General features: G+C 46.6%; 1 protein-coding gene across 4 annotated transcripts in view; it reads left to right on the plus strand.

The window, feature by feature from the left end:
• Positions 1-16,764, plus strand: part of PLEKHA2 (pleckstrin homology domain containing A2) — a 58,275-nt gene that overhangs the window by 27,488 nt on the left and 14,023 nt on the right. For 3 of the 4 annotated variants that reach the window (XM_087418539.1, XM_014786354.2, XM_004428879.3), the window contains 6 exons: positions 4,287-4,335; positions 5,726-5,823; positions 11,749-11,889; positions 12,472-12,615; positions 12,944-13,012; positions 13,408-13,478. In XM_087418539.1, the coding sequence (XP_087274665.1) occupies positions 4,287-4,335; positions 5,726-5,823; positions 11,749-11,889; positions 12,472-12,615; positions 12,944-13,012; positions 13,408-13,478 (572 nt within the window). The remainder of the gene's footprint in view (positions 1-4,286; positions 4,336-5,725; positions 5,824-11,748; positions 11,890-12,471; positions 12,616-12,943; positions 13,013-13,407; positions 13,479-16,764) is intronic. The other variant, XM_087418540.1, reaches the window with a different exon arrangement.

Here is a 16,764-nt window from a genome sequence, read left to right on the forward strand (position 1 = left end):
ACAGCTGCCACTGGGTCAGGTTTCACAGAGCTGAGAGCTTTTAACTCCTCCCTGACCCCATGCCAGAAAGCAGGGGTTTTCCCAGAAAAACATTTAGCTGGGTACTGGTGTCAAATTCCGCATTCTGGGTTATTTCTTGTTAACCCCTAGGTATTCCCTCCCAGAGGAAAGCGTTGAACCGCAGTGTCAGCCTGGCTTGTGGTGTATGTGTGGTATTTCTGTTCAGGGGTGCTCTTCTGTAGCTCTTTCTTGAGGGCTAGTGTTGGGAAGATGGGGTTCAGGGAGGCCAGCAGAGATGGAAGTCCTTGACTTGATGTCATCCAGGGCATCGATGGCAGCAGAACCAGTTCTTAGGCCAACTAGAAGATGATTGATGCTGGCCTTTGGTGCCTCCCACCTTGCCACTTGGCCTGATGGCCCCTCTCTTCTGCACAGCCAGCTCCACTGTTCCCCTCTGCTCCCCAGCTTGTGTCCTGTTTTGTCAGGGCCTTGCCCTCAGCTATAAGGAGGACCTTCCTAGAACAGTGGTTCCTAACTTTTTGGGGGCAGGGGTCATGGATCCTTTGGAGAGTCTGATGAAAAGTGGACTCCTTATATATGTGTGTACACACGCTGATTTTGCCTGTAATTTCAGGGCTCATTGAGCCCCTGAAGCTGGTCCAGAGACCCCAACTTAGAACCCCTCCAATCATTCTGTGTGGGTGGCTGCTTCTTCCTCTGGACCCTGAGACAGAGCTGTACCAGACCTCCAAGACTTGTTCTGCTGCTGCTGCTGCTGCCAGAGGGGCCCCAGCTCCACTTCCGGCCAAGGGCAGACAGGGTGGGGCTGGCTAGTAGTGCTCTGCCACCAGGAGTTTGCTGCTCCTGTGGTCTGCGTTTGATCTGATAAGAGCGAGTACCTGAGAGTCTGTCAAGCTGTGGAGCAGCCTCATCTGCGTCACTCTACGGGTGACCCATGCCCACTCCCCCACTCACTGCTTGCATAACCCAGGACCTGCCAGTCAACCACTGTTGTGCAGCGTCTCAACTGTGGCCACCTCAGGGTGTGCCGATGGCTCACTAGAGTCAGTCTGTCAGCCACACTTCTTCAAGGTCTTCTGTCCCTTCACTATGTCTGAAGGGGGCTGCACAGCCTGGCCTAATCACCAACATGTGGTAGGGGTGGGGGGTGGGAGAGGAGTTATACCTCCCAGGGGGCAGGGATTCTGCTTCCGTGGTCACTGGGAAGTCGGGGAGGCCAGAGCTGCCTCTCCATAGTAAATGAGAGCCTCCACGTTGGCTCTTCTCTCTAAGGGGCACAGCAACAAGTAAATATGATTTTATTTTCCTCTTTTGTCATTTTGTGACTATAAAAAGGAGACTGGTAATTTCACTCTGGATTTGGTAATTGGGAAGCTGATCAGAGACATTGAGGGTCCTACCCTTGCTAAACAGCCCATCAGGGCAGAACTAGAACTGATGTCTTGTTAATTCAGCAAGGAGCTGCTTTGCCAAATGATCCTTCTGTGGCAATGCGTGAGGCATGAGGCAAATTATAGACATGCATGTGTGTAATCACGTATACCCCCTGACTGAAAACTGGATAAACATATAAAAACAAAGAAATGAAAAACCAGGCGATCTCTTTGAAAGCTTCAGTTCCTGTAATGAGCACATGGGTAGCATCATCACAGTATAGGCTGGTAATGAGTTGTCAAAGCAGACTGTTTGTTATCCAACCAGGGTGAAGAGTGTCTGCCAGTGGTGCTTTCTCTAGTGACTGATAAATGTCAGTTTCTAGGAGAAAGGGTGAGTCTCATAATGAGCCAGAAGGGGTCTGGAAGTGCCCAGCTTTTCAAAGACATTCTAAAGCCGAAAGTGGAAGTGGAGCTGTGAGATGGGGGGTTCTGAGGGCCAGGTTAGCCAAGGCAGTTCTACGACGGTCAGCGTCATACAGAGACCAAGGGCAGGACACACAGGAGTTTATGGGCACGAGGACCCGCAGGAACATGGGTGCTGAGGGATAGAGCAAGAAGACGCGTCACTGACAGATCGGCACATCAGCCACAAGCAGGATACAGATACACACTGTGGTTCAGATTGAATTCCAGGGTCTCAAACCCAGGGAAACAGAAGAGCAGGGGGGCCAGGACCGTGATGTCATGAGCTCCAGTGTGCGGTTCCCGGGAGTGGTGAAGACGTGCCTGAATTCCGATAGTCTGTGTTTGAATTCAGGATATGCCGGCTCACCTTTGCTTAAATCTTCATGTTTTCCAGACTATTTAAAGACTTTCTTAGGCCCTATGACCTCCACCTCACATCATGGTAAACATATCAAAACACACCCACATCCCTCGTTAAATATAATTGTTTGGCAGTAAAATATTTGAAAGGATTTTAATCATTTTACTTTTGGAATGATTTGGCTATGAGTAACTCATTTAATTTATGATTGGCTCTAATTTCTCGGCAATCATCTCACATACCCAAGGATTCTTGTGAACTAAGAAAATCGAAGCTGCTAATTATTTTCAAATGTAGTGAAATTTTTGTGAATGTTTAATTGAAACATTAATGAAGTTGACTTCATGTGATATTTTGTAGGCGTTTAATTAAATACTTGTCAGTGAGGTTGATAAAATGTTATACAGACATTTAATTAAATATTTATTAGTGTTGAGTATGTCATGCTCATTTTGTATGTTGGAGGCCAGGCTTTTTTTTTTAGGTTTTATGCATTTTTGTAGGCCCCTGAAAACCTCACAGGGCCCTCAGCATTTTGACTGTAGTGCCAAGCATGGCACTGCCTGTATTAACATGTGGAGTGGGATTTTAAAATAAATGAGGTATTGGAAGCTGTAAATAGTCCCTCCTTGACTGAGCAGCTTCTGTATGACAGGATGGGTTAAGTGCTTCACCTGCACTGTCACATTTAATGCTCATGATCGCCCTGGGAGAACCTGATATTATTTCCCTATTTATAGAACAGGAAATGGGGGTCACACAGTGGGGACACCGGGGCTTGAGTCCTGGCCCTCCTGTCCTGCCTGTCCTTCGTTTGATCTTTTACAGGCTGCCGCCTCAGTTCCTGTCTTGAGTATTTGGGGCACTATTAATTTTAGTTGTTAAGGAATCTGGGCAGGTCTACAGAAAGAACTTAGAGCCAAGAGCGAGAAGTCCAGACAGATTGGTGGGTCAGACATTATCAGACCCTTAGCAACTGTGAGCCGTGAAGGGACCTTAATTTTGACTCAAGATATTTCTTTAGCTTCTGCCTTCTAATATGCCTCTTACTAAAGCAAGAACCACTTCTGGAGCCCCCGGTGAGAACAACTAGGAGATGCCCTCGGCTGGAAAGGGGATTGAGGGAATGGTGTACAGGGATTATGACAATGTGTGAATAGTTCCTAGCCTAGGTCTCAGGGGAAGGTGACTGCCCCCTTAGAAATCCCAGGTACAGTGGTAGAGGCCTGCTCCAGGGAGGTTCAGCCTTCATCAAGGGTAGTCACCTAATCTTTGTGGGCGTATGATGGAGTATGAGTTGCTTTCCTTCATTTGTTCAATGAATTTGAACCTTAGTGAGGGAGGCTCACCTATGCACATACTCAGGAATGTGCATGCAATGGGTAGGATTGAAAAAGCAAGATAACCTAACACAACAGGAGGTGTAAAAATGTTTCTACTTTCTTAGGCCCTTTTCCTAAATGCATAGGTACGATCTCTGATTCCATGGGCCCCTCTCTGGGCGTGTTTCCCTGGTTAAGGAGTCAGGGTAGATACAAAGGAAATTGATCATTGTGTCCAAATGCAATGAGTGACATGCTGTGTCACCTTTCTGCGAGCCCTAATTGGAATCTGTGTATTTGTAGCAATACCACCTTCAATTTGGAGAACTGTTTAGGGAGGGGGCTTGGTGGTTGAGAGAGCAGTGGAATCTTGCTAGTGTGAAGGGGGCCAGTACAGGTTTTGTGGTCCAAAGACCACACTTTTAAAAGTGTTTTTGTAAAGGTAAAGATTAACACAGACATCAAGATAGTGGTTATCTCTGAGGGGTGGGGATGGGATCCTATGAGGGAGGGGCCTGCAAAGGGCTTCTAAGAAACAGGACTGATAACGGGCTATTTCTTAATCTGGATGGTGAGTACTACAGGGTTTCCACTTAATTATTATTCTTTAAAATGTTCACATATGTTTTATATACTTTTCTTTATGTATGAAAAGTTTCATAATAAAAAAATTTAAAAAAAAATGCTTTACAACACTGTTAAAAACATATTCCTGTTTCTTTTATTTTTTATTTGATTTAGGTGAGCATAGCCACTCCAAAGCAGAAACCAAAAACTCCGTTTTGCTTTGGTAAGTAACTGAGCTGGAGGATGGGTTTTCTGAACACGCCTTCAGCAACTTCCCCTTTTGTGTGGATACAGTCCTGTGATCACATGTGACTTACACCCTGTGTGTATGAGTGACTCCAGTCACAGCCACGTTCCTGGGTCTCAAGTGATACTCTTTCCTTGGTCTCGCTGCAAAGATTGTTAATAACGTAAGACAGAGGTGCAGGAACTAGTGACGTTTCAGTTTTCCCGCCTCTGCAGAACAGGGTGCAAGATATTTACTAGAAGTTTCTAGGAACCCTCATCTCAGAGCTGAGTAATGGTGTGCTCAGGAAAGGTGGAGACTTGGGGGTGTTGGGGGCATAATAGAAAAGAATGGGTATTCTGTTGAAACTCTCAGTGTTGCCAAATGTATGACAGTTTTGGGGGTGACAAAAGAAGCAGAGCCACTCAGTGGATGCCTCAAGTCATCGAGTCATCAGTATTTATTTGGCTCCCACTATGTTCTCAGTACTGTACTAAGTGTTACAAGCAGTTGCTAACAGATAGTTTCTGTTGCATATCTAGGGTGTCAGTTCCATGAAGGCAGGGGTGTTCCTATTGTCACTGCTGTGTCCTCAGCACATGGAGTGGTTCCTGGCACTTGGCGGGAGCTCAATAAATATTTGTTGAGTGATGAATGAACTAATGAATTCTGTGTTTACCCCACGATGCCCACCTCCTCTAGTTCAGGCTTGAGCTGTCCTCTCTCCTAAGTTCAGGTTGGTTCAAGCTTCTTTGGTGCTGTCATTCTCCCATTTCTTTCAAATATCATTGCTAAGCTCAGAAATGACTCTCAGATTTTGTGGTCAGCAGATCTAAAAAAAATTACGAACCCAGAAGTAAATTGTTGACGTAATGGAGTGCTCAGAGGAAAGAACAGGTTGAAAATGAGGTCAAGGTCACAGATTTGATCTCAGGCAAGTTTTGTTCCATTTCCCAACTACAGACGAGACTCCTAACCCAGGCCAGTTGTGCCAGTGGAAACAAGGAGCACTGGGGCCAAAATTGTAAATGTGTCGTCATGACTGTCAATCTGTGAGCGCCTCTAAAAAGCAGTTCAAGCGTGTGTCTTGGTGTTGGCAGACAGCAGCCTCCTCACTGCACAACGGCACGCTAAGGCTGTTGCTACTGTTGTCAGGTGTCATTCCTGTGGCCAATGGAATAATCCACATTTTTGGAGAGACAGAGCAGTGTAGCCTGCTGCTTCCTAAATATTCATGCGTGTGACTTCACACCATGAGAAATGTCTTTGTCTGCTCTGTGGGGATCCTCTACCTTGCTACTTCAAGCAGCTTAGTTTTGTGGAGTCTTTTTGTGGTGCATGTGTTCTGACCTGGGTTTTTCTCCCTTCTTCCCTATGACTTTTGCAGTCATCAATGCCCTCTCTCAGAGGTATTTTCTTCAAGCCAATGACCAGAAAGATCTGAAGGACTGGGTTGAAGCCCTGAACCACGCCAGCAAAATTACTGTACGTATGATTCCTTCTCCTTTCTGGAGGGAGTTGGAGCCTCTTCCTGGCATGTGGCCTGTTTTGGGTGGGGAAGAACTCAGATGGTAGCAGGGTCTTTCCCAGGAGCTTGTTCCAGACCCAGTTCCCCCTACCTCTTCTTACACCTTGGCTGACTAACCACAAGCTGAACTGAGAGTTTGAGTCTGAATCAAGTGCAGGGGGAAGTTTATGGAGTGTCCCCTTTGTGCTTCCTGGGAGGGCTCCTGGCCAGTTGTGCTTTGGATCATTCTGGGATGCTGATTCAGAACGTGGTGGGATTGGAAAATGGATTGCTGATGATGAGAAGTCAAAGGAAAAGCATATGAGGAGGGAGTCAGCACTTTTTCCTGGCTTAAGGGGGATGCTCCTCTTACTTTGAGAGGTTGCCTTGGGGGTCAGTCCAGGCCATCCACCAAGGCATCCTGGAAAAGCCTTCCATTTAAAAGCAACACTGAGCTGGTTCACCGACTGGTCTATGAGTCTCTCATTTTCTTTGACTTGGTTGATGAAGAACTCCTTTCTTCTTCCTTAGAAATGTAGAAAAAGAAAGAGACAAGGGTAGGAAGGAGGAGAGGCAAAACTATATGTTTTGGAAAATCTAGACCTTTAACCAATAATATAGGCAGACTTCTGGTATATAAATCATGGTTTCTGTGCTGAAAAGTTGGATTTTCTATCTCGTACAGTCAGAAATGCTTACATTCTAGTGACTTCCACAACTAACCATTATGTACTGGGGCAAATTATTCTCCCAGATACCTCAGGGAAGTATTATTACCCATGAATAAATTAGTAGAAGGAATCTGCGCACTTAATCAGCACTTGTGATGCTGGGCCCAAGCAGAGCACAATTCAGTCATCGAAGTGGTTTTGCTGGTTAGCTTGTTATTCTGATAAACCTTGGTAAACCTGTGAAAAGACAGAGAAACGGCGGAGGGGAGCTGCCGCCAACTCGCATGTGCCTGCCAGCCCATATGCTTGTGTATGTGGCTCTAGAGTACTGATTTGAGTAAAGATTTTCTTCTTTCACGTTGGGCTCTTCACCCTCTACGTCTTCCTCCGTTTGGGGAGTCTCTCAGTGTCTAGTACTTTATTCTCTCCTCCTGGATTTCCGCCTCCGTTCCTGCCTGGTGAACTGGGTTACACAGCCTGCGAGACAGTGGGGAGCCTCTTTGCCTTTCTTCTGTGCCTTAAGCATGGAGTCGCTCTAAGCAGCTCATTCCCCTGCCTCTTTTCTGGCCCCACGGAGCAGAAGTTACAGGTTACAGGAGTGGGAAGGAGCATGATGGTGCCCAGAGGCTGGAGGTGCAAAGGCCTGCTGGAATGTCAAAGCTTTCTTCAGCGTCTCCACAATCTCCAGGGTCCCCCTTACTTTCCTTTGCTCCGTTTATACGTCTCTTCACCCCTCCTGCCAAAGGTCCTGTGGGATAGAAGGAAGAGGAGGGGTATACTGCTTCCTAATCCTTTTGTGTCCTGGAAGAGTTTACTCCTTTCTCCGCTTCCACAAGCCAGCCCTGGTGGTCTAGTGGTTAAGATCCCGCACTCGCACTGCCATGGCCTGAGTTCATTTCCTAGTCGGAACTACACCACCTGCCTGTCGGTTGTCACACTGTGGTGGCTGCATGTTGCTGTGATGCTGAAAGCTATGCCACCAGGATTTCAAATACCAGCAGGGTCACCCATGGTAGACAGGTTTCAGCAAAGCTTCCAGCCTAAAACAGACTAGGAAGAAGGACCTGGCCACCCATTTCTGAAAAAATTGACCATGAAAACCCCGTGAATAGCAGTGGAGTGTTGTCTGATATAGCCCTGGAACGTGAGATGATGGCACAAAAGACTGGGCAGGGTTCTGCTCTGCTGTACACAGGGTTGCTAGGAGTCGGAATTGACTCGATGGTACTAACAATGACAGCCACTTCCACATCATCCTGTGTTGTGTGTCCTTCCTTAGGGAGGCTGGGATGAAGGGTAGATGTGGGGCTGGGACACCGTATCGATTACAGACATTTATTTTAGGGTACCTTATGTGCACAGTGAAGCATCAGGCACTTTGGGAATTACAGAGATGAAGGAGGGAACAGACAATGTAGTGAGCCGAGCCTTCATACATGCCATATCATTCGCCCCTCACGTCACTCTTGTGAGACAGGTGGTTTTATTGCCTTTTTTTTTAGATGAGAAAAATGGAAATCAGAGTACTGCTCAAAGTCTAGAGGTTAGTAAATGGTAGAGCTGGGATTCAAGCCCAGGATCCACTGATTTCCAAGACCTAGGAGTTTATAAAAAATATTAAAAACGAAGGGCCGGCCCTGTGGCATAGCGGTTAAGTGCACGTGCTCTGCTGCTGGTGGCCCGGGTTCGGATCCCAGGTGTGCACCGACGCACCGCTTGTCAGGCCATGCTGTGGCGGCGTCCCATATAAAGTGGAGGAAGATGGGCACAGATGTTAGCCCAGGGCCAGTCTTCCTCAGGAAAAAGAGGAGGATTGGCGTGGATGTTAGCTCAGGGCTGATCTTCCTCACAAAAAAAAAAAAAAAAAAAAAAGAGCAAGTGTTAAAATGTGTCAGATTACACACCACTTTTACATACATGGCTTCATTTTAGCCTCATAGAAACTTTAGGTGGGAAGGGCAAGTGTTGTTATCCTCATTTATAAATGAGGAAATGGAAGTGCCTAGAGATCAAAGCGACTTGCCCAAAGTTATGGAGTCAGGATGGGTCCAGCTTTTCTGCCCCCAGATCACTGTTCATTTTATACTGAGGTCATTGAGTCCTTTGACTAAAGAAAATGATCAACATATGATATTTAAAGAATTGGGTTCTCTCAAAGTATTAGTATTCCTGTATTAGTTTTCTGGGGCTCCTGTAACAAACTGGGTGGCTTAAAACAACAGAAATTTATTCTCTCACAGTTCTAGAGGCCAGAAGTCTGAAACAAGGTGTTGGCAGGGCCAGGTTCCCTCTGAAGGCTCTAGGGGAGAATCTTTCTTTTCCTCTTCCAGCTGCTGGTGGTTCCTGGCACTCCTTGGTGTTCCCTGGCTTGTAGTTGCATCACTCCATCTCTGCCTGTCATCATATAGCCTGTGTGTCTGTGTGTCCTCTCCTCTTCTTATAAGGACATTGGTCACTGGACTTGGAACCCACCTTAAACCAGTATGACCTCATCTTGATTTAATTACATCTGCAAAGACCCTATTTCCAAATAAGGTCACCTTCTGAGGTTATGGGTGGACAGTTTTGGGGGGACATTATTCAACTCCCTGCATTTCCTAAAAGGGTTGAAAATAGAGCAGTAAAAGTACAGTACAGCTTCTCCCCAAGTTGGATTATTCCTCACAGCAGTCTAGCCATGCCTGGTGGGAAGAAAGATGAGTCCTTGCAAATTTCATTTCACGTTACAGATGAGATCCCTGTGGATCTCCCCCATGAGAGAACACTCCACAGGGGGACAGAAGAGCTCACACCCTTAATTAGGCCTCTGGGATATGGACAAACCAAAAGAATGACCTCGTTTTCAAGATGTGGAGCATAGTTAGTGTTGAGTTTGTCATCCACAGGCTGATGTAAAGCCTCAGGAAGCAGAAACAACTTTGGAAAGGCTCTGGGTGGTTGGTGAGAAGCAGCCCATGATGCAGGGATGTGAGCGGTGACAACTGGTGGTTCTCTGGCTGGGCTGACAAGATTCTGAGAGGCAACATGACAGCCAAGCTTCTATGAGTCCTTTTCTGGCCACTGGAACTCTCAAAGGCTGCTTCCCTCTTTCTTTGCTGAGTTTCAGGAACTCATTTGGGTTGTTTGGGGGGAATTTCTGCTGTTTCATGGTGGTTATATTACTAAACATCCAAGCAATAATCAACGTCCCTGAAGAATTCCAAGACACAATGGCAAAAGTCAGAAACTTGGAAAGGTGGGGTAGGTAGGTAGGTAGGTAGTGGTATTTAGCAATGGGCAGTTGGGCAGTCCTGGGGGCAAATTACTTCATTTTAATGAGCTTTCATTGATCTCATCTATGAAAGGGAGAAAATAATGCCTATTTGATAAGATTGCTTGAGATTAGAGATAATGCAATAAAGAGTTTAGCACATTGCCTGGCACTAAATGGAGGCCCAAAGAAATGGGAACTGCTATGTCTCTGAGATAGCTGGAAGGAAAAGAGAAGGGGGATTTCTGGCCCGATCTGGAGAAGTGGTAGGCAGAGGTCACCCTTGTCTGTGTAAACTGAGTGTGCGGGCTGGGAAGAGGGGTCTCTTCTTCTTTCTGGGGCCCCAGTATAATCACGGTGGTATTACTCCTTTGGATAGATTCCAATGGAGTGGTCCTCAGTCCCCATTCATGGCAGAATTCTCATACGGCCCTCAGGTATGAGCTGTTGAAAGGTCTGGATTCTTAGGTCTTTCTGACTCCCAAGGCTGTAGAAGAAGCAGAAGAGGATGTTAGCTTTTCTCAGGGGGCTGCAGTTACTTTTCTGGCAGAGCCACTCAGGGCACTGAATTCTTGTGAAGGAGAGGCTTCGCAATGCTGTGGACACCGTACCAGCTGGGAGTCAGGTTTTAGTCTCTGGTTATTAATCATAGCTTTGGGCAAATGACTTAACTGTTCTGGGCCTCTCTTTTTTTCTTACAAAATGAAAGATTTCATCAGCATTTGCAGACTCCAGTATAAATGAGTGAAGTGGGCGAGGAGGAAGAAAAACAACATAAATGAGGATAAATGGCATATAACACGTGGCTTTGGTTTTGGGGAGAATGGTAGGGACAGTGGCAAACTGAAGAATGTATTACTCCTCTGAAGAGGAAACGGCTGCTTAGCTGGAAATCTGGATTTTTACAAGAAATATCCCAAATTTTAAATGTAGATTGAAAAAACACACTGCATAGGGCAAACAAAACACAGTTTGAGCAAAGTCTGCCTTTGGGCCACCAGTTGGCAACCTGTGGCTTGTGGTTTCAAACTAGCCATACAAACTCTGTGATCATTTGACCAGCCATGGTGCTTGACTCTGTCAAGGGGAGGAACAAAGGTAACTCACTGTTCAGAAAGAGCTGTGTTTGTAAATGTTAATACCATTTGTGAAATGTTAATTTAAAATATTTTATAATACTTTTATATTTTTATTTGCATTTCTAAAGTTTTTAAGTTTATATACTCTCTCACTTGATAACCACAGCAACTCTATGATGTAGATGTTATTCCTCTTTCCATTTTATACAAGACAGTTTTGGCCTAGAGAGAGAGGTTCAAGGATTTGTCAGAGGTCACTCAGTCAGTTAGTGACAGGTCAGGAGTTATACCCCAGGCCCTTGGGCTCCCCAGTTCTGTACCGTGTACCACGTGTGTCACCTGTTCCCCCTACCAAGCCTGCTTTCTCCTGTCTTTGCATTCCTGGTTCCTTCTCATCCTTCAAGTTACTGTTTCAGTGTCTCCTCTGGAGACCTCTGCTAACCACTCCATTTCAACTAGTTCCCCTGCTGCTCTGTCTCTCAGCTCCTGTTTATTTCCTTTATGGCACTCACCACGGTGTGTAATTATTCTGATTGTTTGCTATGCATTTTTTGCCGGTCTCCCCTTCTAGCATGTAAGTGCTGAGAGGGCAGGACATATGTCTGTGTTTGCTGTTTTATCTTTGGTCTCTAGCAAGGGAAGGGCTGGCTCATAGTAGGTGCTCAGTACATTTATTAAGTGTGTACCTGTGTGTGTGCACACACACTTGCGTGTGGTGGGGGTTGCTGGCAGAGTCCCTCATGTTCAGATATGGATTGATGGAAGGGCTGGGGAAGAGAGGGGTGTCTTACTATAATTTGGTACATTAGCTTTTCTCACCCATCTCCCTCCCCCATCCTACTTTTGGCTCCCCACTTTTCCTAACCTTTGGTTTCTTGTTGACCGTGTTGTCATTCTTCCCAGGTACCCAAAGCTGGGAGCCTGCCCCTGACTACTGAAGTTCTCAAAAGTCTAGCAGTTCCTCCCGCCCTAGAGAAGAAGCCGCAGGTGGCCTACAAGACAGAGATCATTGGAGGGGTGGTGGTACACACGCCCATCAGCCAGGTGCTGGGGCTTGGGGCTGCCAGGGGGTAGTGGGGGTATGGTAGTGTCCGTGGTATGCTAGTGATGTGCACAGAGGACTGTACTGAGAACACAGTGGATGGGAGTCAGGGAGCCAGTGCATATGGGTGGTCAAGAAAACACAGGGCAGGGGTGGGTGTGAGGGATGGCAGTGCAGAAATCGAGGCCACCATATCCTGAAGCTGTGTGGCTAGGGCGGTTCTGCACCATACACAGGAGACAGCACTTGTAAGCCCCATGGGAAGTGGGGCCCTGGAAGGCTGGTGAAGCTGGAAACAAGCCCACTGTCACTCCTCCCATTCCCCTCCTATCCCCTCTTCTGGTTTGTAGTCTCCCTTTCTCCTGGGACTGTCCAACCTCCCTGAGCCTTGTTCTGTGAAGGTACCTGGTATAGCACCTGACAGGAGCAAAGTTAATATTTATTTTCTTGTTTACTTTCTTCTTTGACTGCCATGGTGGGCAAAGAGGCAAGAGCTGATTGGCCAGGGGGGCTGGGTGGGGCAGGGGGTGTGGCTGCGTAAGGAGCCCGAGGGAGGTGCTAATCCTGACACTGTTTCCATGTAGAACGGTGGAGATGGGCAGGAAGCCAGTGAGCCTGGGTCCCATGCCCTTCTTCGAAGGTCTCAGAGTTACATCCCCACAAGCAGCCGTGTTCCCACTGGGCCCCCACTTATTAAGAGTGGCTACTGTGTGAAGCAAGGGAATGTGGTGAGTGTCCGCATGGGGGCTGGAACGGGTGATGGTGGGTGGGCGGGGCCGGCGGGGTGGGCTTAGCAGAGGGGAGAACAGGCTGAAAGGAGGCGCTCTAGTTCTCCGTGCTAGCCACCACCCAAACTGGTTAGAGGTTTGAGACCAAACGTTGGTTCCCGCTGGTCAAAAGTATGACCCCTGATAGGGAGAAGTCTCCCTCCAGAACCTGAATGTGGGACCCTGGCTCCCATGGAGCTGGGTCCCCGGGAGCTTGGAACGAGAACACCCTCCTGGGAAGAATGCTGGGACCTCTTCCTAATGTTCTGCTCTTTACTTTTTATTTCAGCGGAAGAGCTGGAAACGTCGCTTCTTTGCTCTCGATGACTTTACCATCTGCTACTTCAAGTGTGAGCAGGTTTGTAGTTGCTCTGGGGCCCTTCTGAGAGGTCATGGAAGCAAGAGGCACATGAATTACACCCACATGTGTGTGCATGAGTAGAGACGTGGGCACATACGCAGATTTCAGAGGTGCCTCTGTCTTATCTCCACCCAACCGTGTGCGCGTCTTTACAGTGATATTAAAGTGCCTTAACTTCCTCCCTCCCTTGACACAGTGACTGCTCTGTGCTCAGAGCTGCAGAGCATCTTCTTAGATTTTTTTTCTCTCTTGACTATTTTGAGATCTTGCCTTGTTTACCTCCTGGTTTTAGCCAGTAGTTTCTGACGGGAGAGGCACATCCATCAGCTGGTCTGGGTCCTGGCATTATGTGGACAGCCTCATTTACCTGTCTTTCCATTTTTTTCCACCAGGACCGAGAACCACTGCGCACTATATTTCTCAAGGACGTTCTCAAGACCCATGAGTGTCTAGTCAAGTCTGGGTAATTGTCTCTGCTTATTCTCTTCTGATCAGAACCTCCGTTTACACTCTTACATCTTCATTTCCTACCCTTCTGAGACTTCATTCAGAGTCTGCTTCCAAGAGCAAGGGATGGGGCCTCATGTCTGTGGCTGACTCCCCACGTTCAAGCTGACACAACCATGAGACCACACTGGGCACACTTACCCACTCTCATTACCTTACTCTGGCTCCCCAGGACATGAGCCTATATCATAATTTTCTATTGGAGAAAAAGAAAGAATGTAGGAACAAAGAGGAGGATGGTATCAAGGTGCTTCTCAGGTGTTCAAGTTAGATGCTCCTTCCATGGGAGGACTGGGGCTCAGAGAGGGGACTGTGCCCTTAGTCACTTGCTTTTCAGCACTTCTGGTCAGATCATTGCTAGTGCCAGTACCTCTTCCCTGAACTTCTTATGCGTTTTCTCTTCTCTTCCTTTTGACAAAGTCCCTGATGTCACCTTAACACAAGGGTGGTTCACAGCAACTCTTTGTGACTCCTGTTGGGCAGGAAGAGCAAGTGTTTTTAATGTCTTCCTTTTTCCCCCAGGAAATGGTTACCTCCCAAGTGCCGGGATGCATAGGATGAGTTTGGGACCTGGGGCCCCTAGGCAAGCATTCTCCCAAACCCAACACCAAATACAGATATGCCTAGAACTAAACTTTAGAAACCCCAAGGGCATCTGGACATCTAGAAATCCTTATTTTGCCCCTCAATCTACAGTCTTTAGGGACCGTATGTTTGTGTCTCTCCATCTCACAGACTGCGCACGCAGAGCCAGCGTCATCAGGGAAGCTGTTAGCAGCAGACAGACTGTTCTCACATGAAGGCATGGGAGGGTCTTGAGTGACAACAAAGTGCTGTATGACCCAGGGAAGCAAGGACAGGAGCACTCTGCTGGGTCCTGCAAATGGCAGTTGCAGAGTACAGAAGATTAGGGAAGTTCTCCCAGTGACAATTTATTGTAGATGGAAAGTTCCAGAAGTGTGACTCCAGAGGTTGACAATGGGTAGAGGAAATATTAGGCATGACTGAATCCTTGGAGATGGTTCCTGACCCTAGAGGGCCTGTGCAGATAGATGTCTGACCACCTGGGCAGGTGGGGGCGGCTTAGTGAACCCAGATAAAGTTCAGTCCTAAGAGTGCTTCGCGCTTTACCTAAATCTCTAACGCCAGGGTCAGACTGAACTCTGACTAAAAGAATTAAGGGCGTTGAAGATCATGAGGGAAGGAAGTCCCAAGCCTCTGCAGGTTCCAGGCCTGTGAGATTGTGCAATCAAGGGGATTTAGGGCATCTGAGTAGTCAGCGAACATTTGTTGAATTGAATTGAATTGAATTGAATTGAAAGGCAACATGTAGCCTGAGAAGTAGTGAAAAGGATGGGGATTTCCTCCTTGCTTTGCTTTTTACCTCCTCAGTAGTTGATTACATGGTTGATTACATATGTGTGTGAATAGTTTAAAAGGTTAAAACATTTTAGCCAGAAAGAAGAGCCATCGCTACTCAGAAACTCAGAAAGTAATAATAATAGTGAAGGGGGCCAGCCTGGTTGCGTAGTGGTTAAGGTCGCATGATCCGCTTCGGCGGCCTGGGGTTCACGGATTTGGATTCTGGGCGCGGACCTACATACTGCTCGTCAAGCCATGCTGTGGCAGCATCCCACATACAAAATGGAGGCAGACTGGCACTGATGTTAGCTCAGCGACAATCTTCCTCAAGCAAAAAGAGGAAGATTAGCAACAGATGTTAGCTCAGGGCCAATCATCCTCACCAGAAAAAAAAAAAATAACAGTAGTGAAATGTGTTTCAAGTGACCACTATTTGACACGCATCGTACCAGATGCCTCATATACCTTATAATTGATCTTTGTGATGACCAGCCCAATAAAGGAGGTCTTCTCATCTCCATTTTATAGTTGTGGGCCAAAGGCTCGCAAAGTTATAAAAATATTCCGAAAATACCTTTTCCCTCTGTGGAGTCAGGATTTGGCCCCAGGTCCGTCTGACCTGTGTCTTGCTGGCCCCTCTCAGGTGGGTCTTTAGTCTCATGCTCCTCCTTTGCCCAGTGCCCATGTCACTGGTCAAGCGCCTGCCATTTCCTCTCACGTCCTCACTCACGAAGCCAACCCTGCCTGTGATCAGTCCTTTCTTGGAATTATTCTAACACTTGGCATGTAACACACAGTCTAACATCTGATTGTATCGTTTTGCTTTTTTATGCTCTTTTACTGGGAAGGAATTAAATCTTTCACTCTTTAGATATTCCTCACAGTGACTCGGTACGCACAGCAGGCATTTAACACCATAAATGATTTCGGCTGATTTGAGGTTTATTACCGACCATCAGCTAGTTCTCGCCTTCTTCCTTGCAGAATTCAGGATCCCCCTTCCAAAACTCACACCCAGTTTGAAGCATCTTAAAGTAGTCTACTCTCTCCTTCCTTTTCTTCTCTTTAGCATCCGGTCTCCTCAGCCCAGTACAGTGAGGCACAGAGCAGGCATTTAGTGAAGCTGAAGAGGTTGCTGCTTAGGTGGAGGAAATGAGAAAGTTGGCTCCCTTAAGAGAGGCAGACGGTAGTGGAGTAATTGAAAACATAGACTCTGGAGTCAGACCTGGGTTCAAATCCTGGCTCTGCTGTTTACTAACACTGGCACCACGGGCAAGTGATGTAACCTCTGAGCCTGGGTTTCCGCATCCATAAAGTGCCTCGTTGGACTGTTGTAAAGATTGGATGAAATAACACACGAAAAAGCACTCAAAGAACAGATTGGTGGTTGCCAGAGGCAGAGGGGCAGGGGGTGGGAGGCAGGCAAAATGGGTGAAGGGGTCAAAAGGTACCAACTCCTAGTTATGAAATATAAGTCCTGGGGATGTACTCTACAGCATGGTGACTATAGTTAATAATACTGTATTGTATATTTGAAAGTTGCTAGGAGAGTAGATCTTAAAAGTTCTCAGCACAAGAAAAAAAATTTGTAACTATGTGCAATGATGGATTTACCTAGACTTATTGTGGTAAGTATTTCACAATATATACAAATATCGAATCATCATGTAGTACACCCAAAACTAATATAATGTTATGTGTCAATTATATCTTGGTAAATATGTATATATAACTAATAAGATTTTCATCTACTTGACCCTAAAAAAAACCGCACTCAAAACAGTGCTTTGTACAAAGCACTTTATACATCTTAGCCACTAAAAATCCCCACAACTTTAGGTGGTGTAGGGTGTGGTGGGTATTAGGAGGTTTTAGAGAGA

This window comes from Ceratotherium simum, chromosome 28 (genome assembly GCF_057802395.1).
Source record: "Ceratotherium simum simum isolate JZ-2026a chromosome 28, ASM5780239v1, whole genome shotgun sequence".
NCBI lineage: Eukaryota > Metazoa > Chordata > Mammalia > Perissodactyla > Rhinocerotidae > Ceratotherium > Ceratotherium simum.